The 14,509-nt window shown below is 42.1% G+C and overlaps 1 protein-coding gene across 5 annotated transcripts in view; it reads right to left on the bottom strand.

Moving 5' to 3' along the window:
* Positions 1-14,509, bottom strand: part of col7a1 (collagen, type VII, alpha 1) — a 70,323-nt gene that overhangs the window by 45,376 nt on the left and 10,438 nt on the right. For 4 of the 5 annotated variants that reach the window (XM_040028722.1, XM_040028721.1, XM_040028719.1 and 1 more), the window contains exons 10-48: positions 13,597-13,752; positions 13,248-13,367; positions 13,004-13,153; positions 11,004-11,120; positions 10,662-10,808; positions 10,444-10,569; positions 10,187-10,333; positions 9,800-9,922; positions 9,301-9,567; positions 9,047-9,190; positions 8,777-8,908; positions 8,533-8,679; positions 8,194-8,328; positions 7,935-8,084; positions 7,716-7,852; positions 7,471-7,597; positions 7,202-7,345; positions 6,586-6,752; positions 6,311-6,352; positions 6,095-6,121; positions 5,960-6,004; positions 5,502-5,621; positions 5,352-5,423; positions 5,204-5,239; positions 5,064-5,117; positions 4,887-4,964; positions 4,557-4,670; positions 2,345-2,371; positions 2,201-2,254; positions 2,021-2,092; positions 1,890-1,949; positions 1,537-1,572; positions 1,407-1,451; positions 829-864; positions 686-730; positions 532-567; positions 355-390; positions 190-222; positions 25-96 (exon numbers count right to left, since the gene is read on the bottom strand). In XM_040028722.1, the coding sequence (XP_039884656.1) occupies positions 25-96; positions 190-222; positions 355-390; positions 532-567; positions 686-730; positions 829-864; positions 1,407-1,451; positions 1,537-1,572; positions 1,890-1,949; positions 2,021-2,092; positions 2,201-2,254; positions 2,345-2,371; positions 4,557-4,670; positions 4,887-4,964; positions 5,064-5,117; positions 5,204-5,239; positions 5,352-5,423; positions 5,502-5,621; positions 5,960-6,004; positions 6,095-6,121; positions 6,311-6,352; positions 6,586-6,752; positions 7,202-7,345; positions 7,471-7,597; positions 7,716-7,852; positions 7,935-8,084; positions 8,194-8,328; positions 8,533-8,679; positions 8,777-8,908; positions 9,047-9,190; positions 9,301-9,567; positions 9,800-9,922; positions 10,187-10,333; positions 10,444-10,569; positions 10,662-10,808; positions 11,004-11,120; positions 13,004-13,153; positions 13,248-13,367; positions 13,597-13,752 (3,776 nt within the window). The remainder of the gene's footprint in view (positions 1-24; positions 97-189; positions 223-354; positions 391-531; positions 568-685; positions 731-828; positions 865-1,406; positions 1,452-1,536; positions 1,573-1,889; positions 1,950-2,020; positions 2,093-2,200; positions 2,255-2,344; positions 2,372-4,556; positions 4,671-4,886; positions 4,965-5,063; positions 5,118-5,203; positions 5,240-5,351; positions 5,424-5,501; positions 5,622-5,959; positions 6,005-6,094; positions 6,122-6,310; positions 6,353-6,585; positions 6,753-7,201; positions 7,346-7,470; positions 7,598-7,715; positions 7,853-7,934; positions 8,085-8,193; positions 8,329-8,532; positions 8,680-8,776; positions 8,909-9,046; positions 9,191-9,300; positions 9,568-9,799; positions 9,923-10,186; positions 10,334-10,443; positions 10,570-10,661; positions 10,809-11,003; positions 11,121-13,003; positions 13,154-13,247; positions 13,368-13,596; positions 13,753-14,509) is intronic. The other variant, XM_040028720.1, reaches the window with a different exon arrangement.

Genomic DNA, 14,509 nt, shown 5'->3' with positions numbered 1-14,509 from the left:
CAATAATTAACATATTTTCCTCACTTTCTCTCCTCTCTGCCCTGGTTCTCCCTTTTCTCCTCTCGAACTCTCAGGGCCAGGTGCCCCTCGCTCCCCCTGCGGGTGAAAAGCGGTGGAAGTTACACCCATGAACTCTGAGCGAGCTCTGCTAAAATGAAAAGTTGTAGGAGATGCGATTTTACACATTACCTGTTCTCCTTTCCTCCCTGGGAGACCTTGAACCTGCATGATTTAAATAATTCAATAAAAGCTTGTCATCATACACATAGACTGTCATGAATATTAAGTGTATATCCAAAAAAACACATGAATAAATGAATGTATGTGATGATTTTCTCATGTCTGATTGCTCACAGTTCTCCCAGGCTCTCCTCGTGCACCGTCATTTCCCTGGGAACAGACATGTTCACTTGTTCTTTCATCTTTGCTTTGAAATTCATTACACCAGATTATGAAACATTCAACGGCAAAATCACGTTCCTATTGACCCGCTGCCTCTCATATCATTGCACTTAATTATATCAGTCTCACCTTTTCTCCTGGCAGTCCACTGGGTCCTGGTAAACCCTGTTACAAAAAGGAAACACCATTTTGTGAGACTCCTAATGCAGATGATGCAACAAGCATGAAATGGAAAGGCACACAGATGCCATTAGCCAATATAACATAGCAGTCTGTCACTTACTCTTACACCTGCTGGTCCTGGAGGGCCTGGCTTCCCTGAATCTCCCTGAGGAGGCAATTTAATTCAGAAAAGAGTGAAAAAAATCTTTTGAAAGCACAAGATGCTAACCTTTAACTAAGACTACAAACTAAACCAGTACTCACTCTTCCTCCAGTTTCACCAGCTGGTCCTCTCTCCCCCTACAAACATAAAAAGGTTCAAATTCAACACATGCTCTTTCGGTGAAAGTTTCCCTGTATTAAATCAGCACATGCAATCAACAGAGTCTTACTGCCATACCTGAATAACTGAAAACATTACAAACCTTTTTGGGGTGTGCTCGAATATGTGTGGGTAAAACGATGTACAGCATCAGTGGTACCAATCTACTGAGCATCAGTGACATCACTAAGGTGTCTGCTGAGAGGATACTAAAAATCCTTCCCATCTGACAAGTGATAAAATGGCATCATCCATCATAATTCATGACTGTTTCTTTTCTCGGGCTCTTTGATATATCATTTTATGACCTCGTTACTTATTCATTCATTCTGATTTTTTTTTGTGAGTAGCATAAAAGGACTCCAGCTGTTACATCATCACGATTATTTTTTTTAAATGAATGTTGAATCTTATAGAAAAGGGGCCCCAAATATTGTGAAAAGTTATCTTGATCCATATAACAGAAAGACGAATAAACAGTGACACAAAGAAAGATTCAGTCTCATGTCATGTGACTCACCCTATCTCCCTGTGATCCAGGCTCACCTGGTTGCCCTCTGTCTCCCTATCAGGAAAGAGAGAGTGATAGAAGTCATTATTCCGTTGGAAAAAATGGCAAAAGTTTTTTTTTTTCCCTGCCATCGTCTTACCTTGCTGCCAATTTCTCCTGGAGGCCCACGGGGCCCCTGAAAAACAGAAACAAAATGTTCAAACCTAAATTTATCAGCTCCACTGAGGGGGTTATGAATTTATTTCTGTTTCTAATTACACTGTTTCCTAATTAGCAGGATTTCTCAGCACCCAAACATGGCCATTTAGAAAGCATTTCCTCAAAACTCTGTAACTGTAAGGCACAGAAGCCCTTTTTTCACATGTATTTATTTATCTAAGCCGCCTTCATCATCCTGTCTGTTCTTTCTGATATTTACTGCATATAATGGATACATCTTCATCATACTGTTCTATGAGCCATGCTTTTTAAACACCTATGTGTCTGACCTACCCTGTCCCCAGGTTCCCCATTTTTGCCTGGAGGTCCAGGTTGTCCTTCGGCACTGTCACCCTGAAAAATAATCACAGGCCTGTGAAATAAACACATTGCATCACTCTTAAACCGACTCAATAGGCAACTACCTTCTCCCCTTTTCTGCCCTCAAGTCCTGCAGGTCCTGGAGGACCCCGAGGTCCCTGAAGTCCTGGAATACCCTGATAATACAAAAAGCAATTAGTAAATGCAAAATATGCCTTGCTTGTACACAGAGCCAACCTTCAAAATAATGTGTCAGCACACTGTCTGCGATTGACAGCTCTTACAGGGGAGCCCTTCTCGCCTTTCACTGCCACCCCGCTGCCTACTCCTGGAGGTCCCTGTCAGCAAAAAGAAATAAAAGGTGAGAAATCATTCTGCTCGTGTGGTCCTTCGCAGTGAAAGGACAAGTTGGTGATGGTGTGACTCACCCTCTCTCCTGGGCTTCCCTTGTCTCCCTGTAGAAAAAAGTGGAGGAGGAGAGAGAAAGACAGATTGAGAAAACAACCGGGGGGAGAACGAGGATTCAGAACATTGTTACTCTATAATAGGTTTCCCAAGAGACTGATGTGCGTCATGTGTATGCACACAAACTCACAGGTTGATCTGTAAAAAAAACCCCAAAAAACAAACAAAGGACGTCTCTGCTGTTTTATGTATTGTTTTATTGCGGTCATAAGCCGCTACTTTTTTCCCCACACTGTGAACACTGCGGCTTATACTGACGTGCGGCTAATGCATATTTTTTGTCATGCGGCCAAAAACATTTTGCCTGGTAACAGTAGACCAATAAAATTGATAAGTAGTATATATACGGTATATATTTTTACCGGTTGTTAAGAGACGTTGTAATGTTGTTTGTGCACTGTTCCGTAAAAAAAAAAAAAAACATACGCAACGTAATTTGTGTGTTACCGATACGTACGTATACTTAAAGGTAGCCGTGTTACAGGCGCTGTTCGAGGAAAAAAAAGCATTTGCAGTATGTATTTTTGTATGTTACCATAACGTTTATGTTACCATGTTTATGTTACCTTATGGATTAAATTAAACGTTAAAAATCCTCACGTGTAATATTTTTGTGTAGATATCTCATATTACAAGTGAAACGCATACGGCTTAAAATCCGGTGCGGCCTGTACAAGTGCAAAATTGATTCTTTCTAGGATTAGAGCAAGCGGCTTTTCATCAGGTGCGCTCTGTAGTCCGGGATTTACGGTACCTTAAAACTAAAGCAGATTGACATAATACAATGATCTGTTAATAACGGGACATTCTTATAAAATAACTGAAGAATTGGAAACTTTGCTGGGAAAGAGAATAAAGGATGAGATTTTTCTTCATTATTTCCCAGTGGGTCACCACAGCTGATCGATCTGTCCCTTTATCCCCAGCCAGTGACCAGTGAACACTATGATAGACAGGGTAATTCATGTCCAGACTTCAGACTTCGCAAAATCAAACAGCATCAGTCTCTGGGGCGATCGTGGCTCAAGAGTTGGCAGTTTGTCTTGTAATCAGAAGGTTGCCAGTTCGAGCCCCGGCTTGGACAGTCTTGGTTGTTGTGTCCTTGGGCAAGACACTTCACCTGTTGCCTACTGGTGGTGGTCAGAGGGCCCGGTGGCGCCAGTGTCCGGCAGCCTCGCCTCTGTCAGTGCGCCCCAGGGTGGCTGTGGCTACAATGTAGCTTGCCATCACCAGTGTGTGAATGGGTGGATGACTGGTTGTGTAAAGCGCTTTGGGGTCCTTAGGGACTAGTAAAGCGCTATACAAATACAGGCCATTTAGTATCAGTCTCTGTTATTGAATATGAAAACTGGATTTTTAATACATTAAAAGAAAAAAAAAAAAAGACCTGAGACTTTTTAAATATGGAGTGGAAAACTGAAAAGTAGAAACCTGGATAAAAACCTCCAACCAAAGAAAAACTGCCCAAGGATTTCTTTACATATACAGCCAATGATTGATATTCCACTGATGAAATATGCAGGCAGCTCAATACTACCACCATGTGTGAGACTCTGACAATAACAGTTTCTTGTTGGAGAAATGCTCCACAGAGTTCATAAACCATATCCAACAGCTGTTTTCTCAGTAGGAATGGAAATAATGGAAAGAACTGAGTGAAAAAACTGTACCCACCCAAGTATATAATGACCAGTATATAATAAGCTTGTATATAATAACAAAGCAAAAATTCATTGCATTTGAAACTGCTGTTGTTTCCTTGTACTTGTAACAGAGCTAAGGGAAACTGACTGGGTGGTTTCAGAATCAGAATCAGAATCAGAAAGGGTTTTATTGCCAAATGTTGAGCAGGTTTACAACATTAGGAAATTGCTGCGGTGCTTAGTGCAAACATACTGTCATACACGCTTAAATAGATATAAAAAATAAAAATAAGAATAAGAATTAAAAGTGCTAAGTAGATAGTTTAAGATACGTTTTAGCACCGATATGGCAGAGAACAAAACTTCTGCACAGAAGTCAACCTGGCGGTCAGTGTTTTGCACTAGGAAAGGATGTGGGCTCATACATACATGAGACATGAGTAAGGGCACTTTACAAATCTGATGTCAAAAGAATTAACTATGAAAATCTATTTCTTTTCTTAGTAGAAGCGAAACAATGCAGGAGAAAAACCTTGACTGAAAGCCCTGGTGTTCCTGGTATTCCTGGGCGACCATCCTGGCCTCGTGTCCCTGGAACTCCAGGTTCTCCTTTGGTGCCGTCCCTGCCTAGCCGACCTGGTATACCCTTGCCACACAACAAAAACTCAAGTCAGTACATATGAATGATGGATGACCATACAAACCATTTTAACTACACTCTCTTCTACACCTAAGATTTTACAGGTGACACTTTGGCCCACTGTGGGTTTTAGGATTACACTGGCTATTTAAAAGAAGTTAAAGAATGCTGTGAATGTCAACATAAGAAACATCCTGACTGGTTATTTGGTGCTTTTCTTACATCTGTTCCTGGAATGCCTGGTTCTCCTTTCCTCCCTGGAAGACCCCCACCACCAGATGTCACAGAACCTGGTTCACCCTAAAATATCAACAAAGTGCAGTAAACAGTGGAATAATAATACTTCACCTTTTTTCTGAATTGGGAAAAAAAAAAAGGTTAAGACGTTTTTAAGCTCACCCTTTCACCTTTATCACCCTTGGGCCCCAGTGGTCCTGGTGTTCCTGGTTCACCCTAGAACAACAGAAAACAAAGGAAACACTGCAGTTCAAACCTGGTCACCAACAACTCTCTGGTACAGGACGGCTGGGGCTACTTACTGGGTTTCCTCTGACACCAGGTAAGCCTTGTGAACCCTGTGCAGTAAAAAAATAAAAATAAAAAAAATAATAAGTAACAGTATTTTATTGACTCGCTGCTAACAAAATCATAAACAGTCAATCTGTGGGTTCCAGTCACTCTACTCACAGGAACACCTGCATTTCCAGGGGCACCTGGTCGCCCTGGTAACCCTGGATTTCCATCAATACCGGGAAAACCCTAAAGAGAACACGGCATATTAGTTTGCTTCTGTTTTGGCTGGTTTGTATGGTTTAGAATGATTTCAGCTACACTTACTCGCTCTCCCTTTTCTCCTTTTACCACTAGCGAAGGGTCAATTGGGACACTTTGGCCTGGTGTTCCTGGACGACCTTCAGGGCCTCTGGGGCCATCTCTCCCAGGCAAACCATCACGACCCTGTATGAAGATTGCTATTTTCAAGAAAGAGCTAGCATGGCGGTGGACTGCAAACCGACATGCAGATTTGCATTAACCATAGGCAGGCTAAAGCAACTTAAACAGCACAACCTGTGTAGAGCTGCCAGTTAACACGTTCAGCTGAGCCAACACTGTTGTGGGCTGATATTGATTTGCTGGATTTGCGACAGAACCAGACTTTGTGGCCTGCCTGGACTGACTTTACACTCAATAACTGGACGCTTGCTAAAATGTCATATCAATATCCATTTGCAGTAACACTGCACTACTGCAATGCCAAACTGAATCATCAAGTTCAGTATAATTAAATGACTCACAGGCTCTCCCTTGCGTCCATCTGCACCATCTCTGCCTCTCTCACCCTGTGGGTTCAAACAAAGGAAACAGCATCTTAAAAGCTGAAGAACAAGACCACTGGAGAAAAAAAAAGTGCAACTTCAGCTCTTCAATACCTTTTCTCCACGTTCTCCCTTGTCACCCTAAAAGAAAATTAAAAAAAATAACACCAAAGATTTAGAAATTACAATATGAACGGCAACAGAAGAAAGCTCTTGCTTTTATCAGTTACATAATTAACAAGCAATTAATCGGAGCAGCATACATCAGTCAGTTTGTGGTTATAGGTTATAAAATGTAAAAATACAGCATGACGGTACACAATAACTTATCCGAGGGCACTGAATGGTGCACTCATCTGTATCTTGAGTAGTCTAAAAAACATCAACAGAAACAGCTGAGATTTAGACTTTAATTCTTATCACCGTTAAAATAATCGACACATATTCACTAATGTGAGTGTTACAGATGTTTAAATAGTTACTGGAAAAACTAGCTGTTTTGTTTGCCTTCTTCTTTTTTTTTAAGTACATGTCAGTCCAGATCACACCAAGCTTAACTCTAATTCAAGATTATAAACAAAATATTTTTTCTGGTTTCTTCCCACCTGTTGCGCCCTGGCAATACCACAGAGCAAGTCGGCTAGATTAGATTGTAGCGTGTTCAGCTGCGCTGGATAGCTTGTATACAAGAGGTTGTTGTTGCCATCTGACACAGCCTGATACAGCTCCACAGTGTCTGCCTGGTCGACACCAACAGCTAGGACTTTCACACCTAGCAAACATGCAAACAGAAAAATCAACAGTATTTGTTGGCAAGGCAGAAAAGATCATAATGTCTGTAGTGTACTGCAATTGAACAAACTATTTGTGGAATTATTTTGTAAGCATTGTTAATTAATTAAATTGTTTATTAAAATCTGATATGCCAAATACTCGGCATATCTCAGCATGATGTGCAGTGTGTCCGGCTCTGTTCAAGATGCTTTTAGATGTTTCATTCTATTAATGCTTTTCATTTATTTTTAGATTGAACACATGGCTTCCTACATTTTTAGACACACTTTTGTGGTAGATATGTTCCAACTAAACTGTTCCAATTCTGTCAAATATGCTGCCTTCATAGGGACCAGGCAGTAACACCCATCCAAGTTAAAGCAGCTGTCATTCTATTATATTCTGTTAATATTGTGACTTCATGTCAGTGATCCTCTGAAAGAAAACCTGTAGCTTTGAGACTGCTGGCTGCAAGGCTCAGGTCGTCATTGGAACGTTTGTCAGCGATGATGACAACAACACCAGGGACCCTTAGTCTCCGTCCAGCTGATGGGGTCAGGACATATTGTCTGGTGAATGTTACCGCCTCACCTGCAGAGGGTGACAGGCAATATCACAAATGTCATCGCACAAAACAAAGTAGCTGCTCAGATGGCACTCAGTAAGAACATCAAAGGACTGTCAGAAAAGATAAGGAGAAAGACAAAAATCCCAACCGATGTTGCTCCCTGGGCTTTCATCAAAGGGTATGGACTGAATCTCTTGAAGAAGGGTGTCAGATCTGGCATGGCGATTGAGCAGGAACCATATTTTGGGTCTAGAACCATATACTACAACCCCAATCTGAAAGAGATAAAAAAAAAAAAAAATAGCCCATAAGTAAAAGCTAAAAAAGGACTGGAAAAAAAACAGTTGTGCATTTCCCTGATCTGTTGTGAGACTTTATTTTGACAAAAAGTACCTGTGTGTTGAGGGCTCCAGTAGTTCTGAGAGACTCTGCTGTATTTGTGAGGAATTCACGTAAAGGTCTTGCAAGATTAATACGATCAGTAGACGCAGGTACCAGAAACACCACATCTAGAGACCCAAGCGCACACACTGCAAACAGAGGTGTGTGTCAGGGTTAGTAAGCGATACATTCTTAAACAAAAGCATATGAAAGAACATGTGTTTGTTTTACCAGGGCGTCCAACTACAGAGCTTTCCCCTCCTAGTCCACTTGCAAAGTTGGGTTGCAGGCTAAATCGATATCGAAGACCCAAACGCAGCCCGGGCACCTCATAAGAGCTAGATGAAGCAGGCAGCGTGACGGACAAGACTCGACCACTATCTGAGAAATGTGAACAGTGGGATTAAATGAAATGCATAATGTTAACAATGCAAGCATGTAGAAGTTGAAACAAAACAAAAAAGTGAACATGTATACCGCGATGCCTTACCTGATTCTTCTCTCCAACTAAGAATATATCCGGTGGCACCTTGTAAAGGACTCCAGCCCAGCCGCACAGAATCCTGGGTAACCTCTACCACTCGTAAAGTTGTGGTAGGCAATGAAGGCGGGGTATAATCACCAGCTGTGTGCATTCAGATGTAGTCAATTTATCCCCTTTATCAGTCAGTTTTGTACATTTCAACGGTTTTCTGTGAAATTTGAGATTTTGCAGCAAGGCTTCACAGAACCCTGCATATTCCTGAAGGTTTATGTTAGCACCAATCAGTATTTGTGAATTACCTCTAAAACACATTTCCTGCAATTATATCCAAAGGTCAGGACTCACGCGTGGTAACGCTGACAGATACCGGGGCTCCCTCTCTGTTTTGGACTAAAGCCATGACCTGCACCTCATACTGAACTCCAGGGTCCAGCTGGTCTAAATCCACTGCTGTCACATCTCCAGCTACCAGCTGACTCCTCTCTTCACCACCTACAGCAAAACACAGCAAGAGTGAGTGATCTAAGAGAAACAAGCTTTTTTAACACTTTAATATCAGAAGAGACAAAAGAAGAAAAAAACCACACACCATCTGTTCTCCTCCAAGACACACGATAAGATGTTGCTCCCTGCATGCCAACCCAGGTGATTCGGACAACCTCTCCGCGGCCCTCCTGGACTTGCAGTGATGTCACAGTCCCAACCGTGGACTGATCTGGTTCTGTCAGTAGGATCAGGAAAATACTAAGCATTGTTTACTTTAAAATATTCCAAGTAATCCACACTCACAGCTAGGTTTATGTAAAAAGATACACTTTGCACCTGTTGTTCTGGGTATTTGGCTGATCTAGTGAGATACCTGTTTTGACATCTAGAACTGCAGGAGTCCCTTCTCGAGATCCAGTCAGTGTAGAAACCTGCACTGTGTAAGCCGAATCTGGCTGCAGTCCATCGATAGTGTAGGTAGAAACACTGGCATCAACGTTACGGCTAGTTTCGACTCCTGCAGCGAGCAGAATATTGTTTGACACTAACACATTCCTTTATTTATTAATCATGTATGTGGTTCCATGTAAATGCGTGCATTTGGTTTTAATGCAAATAATTACAAACCATCATCACGGCGCCACGTGATCTTATACCCAGTTGCCCTCGAGGAAAGTGACCACGTAATGCGTATTCTCTGAGGCGTGATGTCAAGGACACGAAGTCCAGACAATAACCCACTTTCGGGATTGGTCTGAGTAGCCAGCGTGGCCACCTCTCCAACACGCTGATCAGCAACAGCTGCAACACCAATTATTAGTGCCTCATCTGGCTGCAGGCCTTCTAGGGTGAAGGCCGTGAGCTCCGCTCCCAGAGTACGGGATTGTTCTGCACCTACAAAAGGGAGAACATGGGGTTACAAAGAAATCTAAATTAATCAAGCTAAAACAGAAAAGAAATATAAACAATTAAGCAACAGTTAGAATTTTGTGCAAATTCTTTAGAGACTCAGATAAAGTGAGAAACAAATAATGGAATAATACAACATAAAAGATAATATACCCTAAGATCTTATATTGATATACTAATATATATATAGGATAATATTTATATGCATAACACTTACTGTTGCCTTGTCTCCAAGTAACCCTGTACCCCGTTGCTCCGGTAACACCTGTCCAGGTAATTCGAATTCTCCGACTATTTGCATTTATTACTCTCAGATTAGTCACCCTTCCCACAACTTGCTCTGCAATCATTAATATAATGATTAATAAAATATAGCATCACGGTGCTTTTAAGGAAAAAACAGTGGATAAAGCCTGAACTTCACAGAGGTCCATTCAGGGTCCAAGGTTTTCAAAGGTAAAAAACAAACAAACACATCTGCCACTGAGTCATCCAAAGGCAAGTGAATGTGATGATCTTTTTGTTTGTTTTTTGTTGTTGCTGAAATTGGCAGGTAAAAGAAAGACACAGGAGAATCAGAATGTCAGTAGCTTCCTAAACTCACCTGGTTTGATATTGACAGTCACCGGGTCTCCTTCGTTTTCTCCCACCAGTGCCGTGACACTAACACCATACGAGACCCCCACTATCAGGTCTCTGAGGTCAAGGGTCGTCTGGTTTCCAGGAATGAGTCGTACTTCTTCTGTTTGCGCTGACATGACATGAATCATACAGAAATTTTACCACCAATTATGTTTTTATTTATTTGGCAACAGAAGATATTGATTTGTTTTTCTTTTTAAATGACTAAGTTCAGCGTACAGTCAGTGTTCAAGATGATAACTCTGTACTGTGTGGCCCCGGCTACACCGGTCCAGCCAAGTCTGACAGTGCTGCCCAGATACTCCACCACTCGCAGGTTGGAAACCCTTCCCACTGGCTGTTCCTCTGCAAAATCAAGGTCAAAGTGATTCCGGCACAATCAGCATGTTTATGACCCATACAGTAAATCCAAAATCAGTTTAGGGTTCAAGGCAGACCTCTGAATGTGGTGGAGACAGGTGTGGCTTCCTCACGACCTTCGAACAGGGTGTACAAGGTGAAGATATATTTTGTGTTTGGTTTCAGGCCTGTGAGCACAGAGTTGGTGGTGCTTCTTGGAAAGGACAGGCTCCGGACAGGGCCTCCTGAAGCACAAAAGAACAGTGAACAGGGATCAACTTTTTCTCACTCTATATATAATATCAGTGCAGTATATGCTTTCTATTTCTATTTAAAGTTGGGATATAATAGAATACAAAACTAAAGCTGGCAAAGTTGGGAAAAAATCATAAGAATTAATTTTTTTTAAATTTTGCTTTCATGGTATATGTATGTCTAACCTTCCTCCTCCCTCCACTCCAGCCGATACCCTTGAGAGGACTGAATGAGTCTCCAGGTGAGGCGGATAGAGGAGGGACTGGTGATAGCTGCTCTGAGGACCTGCTGCTCTTGACGCTCTGAGGGGAAAAAATAATACATTATGCAATATGTTTTGAAATGTTTGTATGTACATGGGATGGCTTATTATGTTCTGTAATTGCATCTTCTGTTTATAATGGCTGCAGACTTTCCATTCTAAACCAATTTCAGTATAAATAGTGGGCGACAAACCCACTTTCAAGGTACATTTGCCATACTACAAATTCTGTTCTTGCAGAATTACTACATGCATGGACGCCTGGAGCTTTTTTCTCCACAGTCGACGCTTCTGCACTTAAATAGACGCCCATGATTACTGGACACCCAGTCTACCACGAGAGCTACAGCCACACGCAAAGATGTATTCCCAGACACACTTCATATGGTGTCGTGATAGATTATTATAAGACTGAAAGTAACGCCATCGAACATGAAACTTGCCTTCTTTAAACTTGATACAAGTACAATTTTTATAGGAGTAAATAGGGTAAGTACCAGGCATTTGTTGCGAATCAAATGTACTTGATTAACTGGTCATAAGCAATTGTGAGCACCTTCATAAAAAAAGACGTTCAGGTCTGTTTTAACAGATTCTCACAATCTTCCCAGGACATCCTAACAAATTCAACCCCAGGTCAGACTGTGCAATGCTCAGAGAAACTGCAAAAAAAAAACCAAAAAAAAAAACCTCAGTCTCTGACTGACTCAACCATAATGCCTCTGTAAATCAAAGTATTCTAAAAATAAAAGTCAAATTTGAGGCCATCTGTCCAACAGCTAAATTTGGCCACGCAACAGGACAAACACATCAGCAAAGCTACAACCAAATGTCTGACAAAAGATAATAATCAAGGTGTTGCACATTATTCTTTTTGATATAACTGGATATCTGAGTGGCTACAGAGCAAAAGTGAACATGAACATGCATGCCACTCTTAAACCATTGAAAATCTATAATTTGTACAGCAGCCAGTTGCAGTATGTTAGCCTGCATATGCAAATTGTACACGTTCGTGTCAAAACAGATCTTCGTGGTTGAGGAATCTTTTGCGAAATTGCATTAAAGCTACATTGTCAAGAAAGCAGTGTAATGATTGACAGCTAAGTAAATCAGTAACAGATTTAATACCACACCTCCGCCCTGAGGCTGTCAACGTAGTGGACAAGAAATCATCACACAGGTCGGCAGCCACGAGACAAACAAACACGTTCTCTCCAATGCTGTGAATGAGCACTTTTCTTGTAACTGAGCTGCAACTACATCGATGTGTGTCCGATAAAGGTCCAGAGGTCAAAGAAAAGTTTGATAACGAAAAGGTAACTTGAAGCTTACACACACAACAAAGTGCTTTAACAGAACATGTTGTATACATTTTAGTTCTCTGATGGCAGAACTGAGCCACAAAAAAGTTTCCAGTTCTCCATTCCCATCACTCCACTGCTAAGTGTTGTGTCCCCACAGTGACTCAAGTAACACTGGTCCAAATGAAGAGACAGCATATGGGAACTGCTCACGAGAGGCAGATGGTGTGTGTGTGTGTGTGTGTGTGTGTGTGTGTGTGTGTGTGTGTGTGTGTGTGTGTGTGTGTGTGTAACGAGGGCGTAGGTGTGCTACAAAATGTTCCCCAGACAAAACAGCCCTAAACAGTAACACATGTAGACATTTTAAAATAGAGATAAACCGCAAGGAGGATTTCTATCGCTGCTTTATTTTTCTCCCCATCTTCTTCCTGCTGCTGCACTTGGCAGGACAGGATAGAAGGCAGGAGCAAATTCAAACAGCATTCTTTATGACAATTAGTTTCTAGAGAAACGGGAAAACTGGAAAGTAGATTGTTGCCCCAACGTACTGTGAGTCACTGATGGGATGAGAACAGAGGAGAAGTTTGGTGGTGTGGCAGACAACTGAAAGCACGCCTACCTATCTTGAATCTGGCCGTTGTTGGAGAGGCCTCTGTGTTTCCCTCGTACAGTGGGATAATAGTAACAATGTACTCAGTATCTGGCTGGACCCCGGACAACGTGTAGAAGTTGATGTCACCACCGACCTCCACGGTCTCTACATCACGACCTAAGTGAACAAAAAACAAAGACAAAGATGTAAAGATATGTGACGCAGTAAATAAATGCTGTTAAAAAAAATGATGTCTGATGTGTCCTTCGACCTGTAAACGGTCCCCAGACCAGACGGTACGCCCTCGCACCGCTGACACCTCGCCATCGCACACGAACACTGCCCTCTGACTCCGTCTCCACTGATAACTGCTGCACAACCTCAAGGCTCACTAGCACAAAAACATAAACAGAGAGACGTGAAGATAATGTTAATATACTGAAGGTCAACACAAGGAGACAGTATCACTTAGATCAGGCACTATAATTTATCATTTCTGTGTATTTGTGGCAAACTGTGCCACTTATTGTATTTTACCTGCTGACTATGGTCGCTCACATCACAGGAACATTATATAGCAGCGGCAAAAGGATTAACAGCAGGCGAGAGGACGAACTCACGTGTGCGGGCGTTGAGGACAGACGGGGATGCAGAGTTTCGTGGGAACAAGGGGTAGAGGCTGATGACGTACTCTGTGTCGGGCTGAAGTGACTCCAAGGTGACAGATGTGGAGCCTGCAGACAGTGTCCGCTCCAACAGCTGAGCTGCCGGCTGACCTACACAGAGAAGAGCAATTAACTAATAAATGCCCTAATCGCAAATTATACTGTGCGCTATGTTCGAACATTCAGACAGAATGTTTTTGCCTTTAGGGCCTCGCCTGTGCTTGATTAGTCTCGAGCATACTGAGAAAGGCCGTGTGCCTGTGCAGAATGTAGGTGTTGATCTTTGCCTGGTTTCACTGTATTATAAATGTCAAACGGTGCACTGTGAATAGGTAGGAACATCACTCCATGCTGCGCATGCTCACTACAATGCACCCATTGACGTGGCAGTGTAAGATTGACAGGGTGGCTTAGCGTGGCATTCTTCAGAAGAACTGATACTGGCACAGCATGTGGTGAGAGAAAAAGCTTATATGAGCCCTCGGGGCCCACTTTCCTCTCCTGAATCACAGCCTAAGCACCCACCCAGACCTCCTGACACACCCGGGTGCTATAAATGTGAAGACAAAATGACTCACAGTCCATGACATAAGCAAAAGTTTTCTCAGTCTGCCGAGCTTCATGATCAGCGATGATAAAATGTATTTGATATTTTAGGTAATTATAAGGTTATAAACATCCCAGCTGACAGCCAGTGCCTGAGGGAAGTTAGATGTTACAGAAGCTAATGTTGATCACACTGAACCCATACTGCTACACACCCTTTGCATGGCCCCTGGATGCCATAAAAAGTAACAGTTATTGACTAGTGTTTACTTCTTTTCCTTTTTTTTCATAATTCTGCCAAGGTTAGCATCGTGGCAGGGCT

The sequence above is a fragment of the Simochromis diagramma genome, unplaced genomic scaffold (assembly GCF_900408965.1).
Source record: "Simochromis diagramma unplaced genomic scaffold, fSimDia1.1 OVJJ01000483.1, whole genome shotgun sequence".
Taxonomy (NCBI): domain Eukaryota; kingdom Metazoa; phylum Chordata; class Actinopteri; order Cichliformes; family Cichlidae; genus Simochromis; species Simochromis diagramma.
This window is presented reverse-complemented; position numbering and strand designations above follow the sequence as displayed.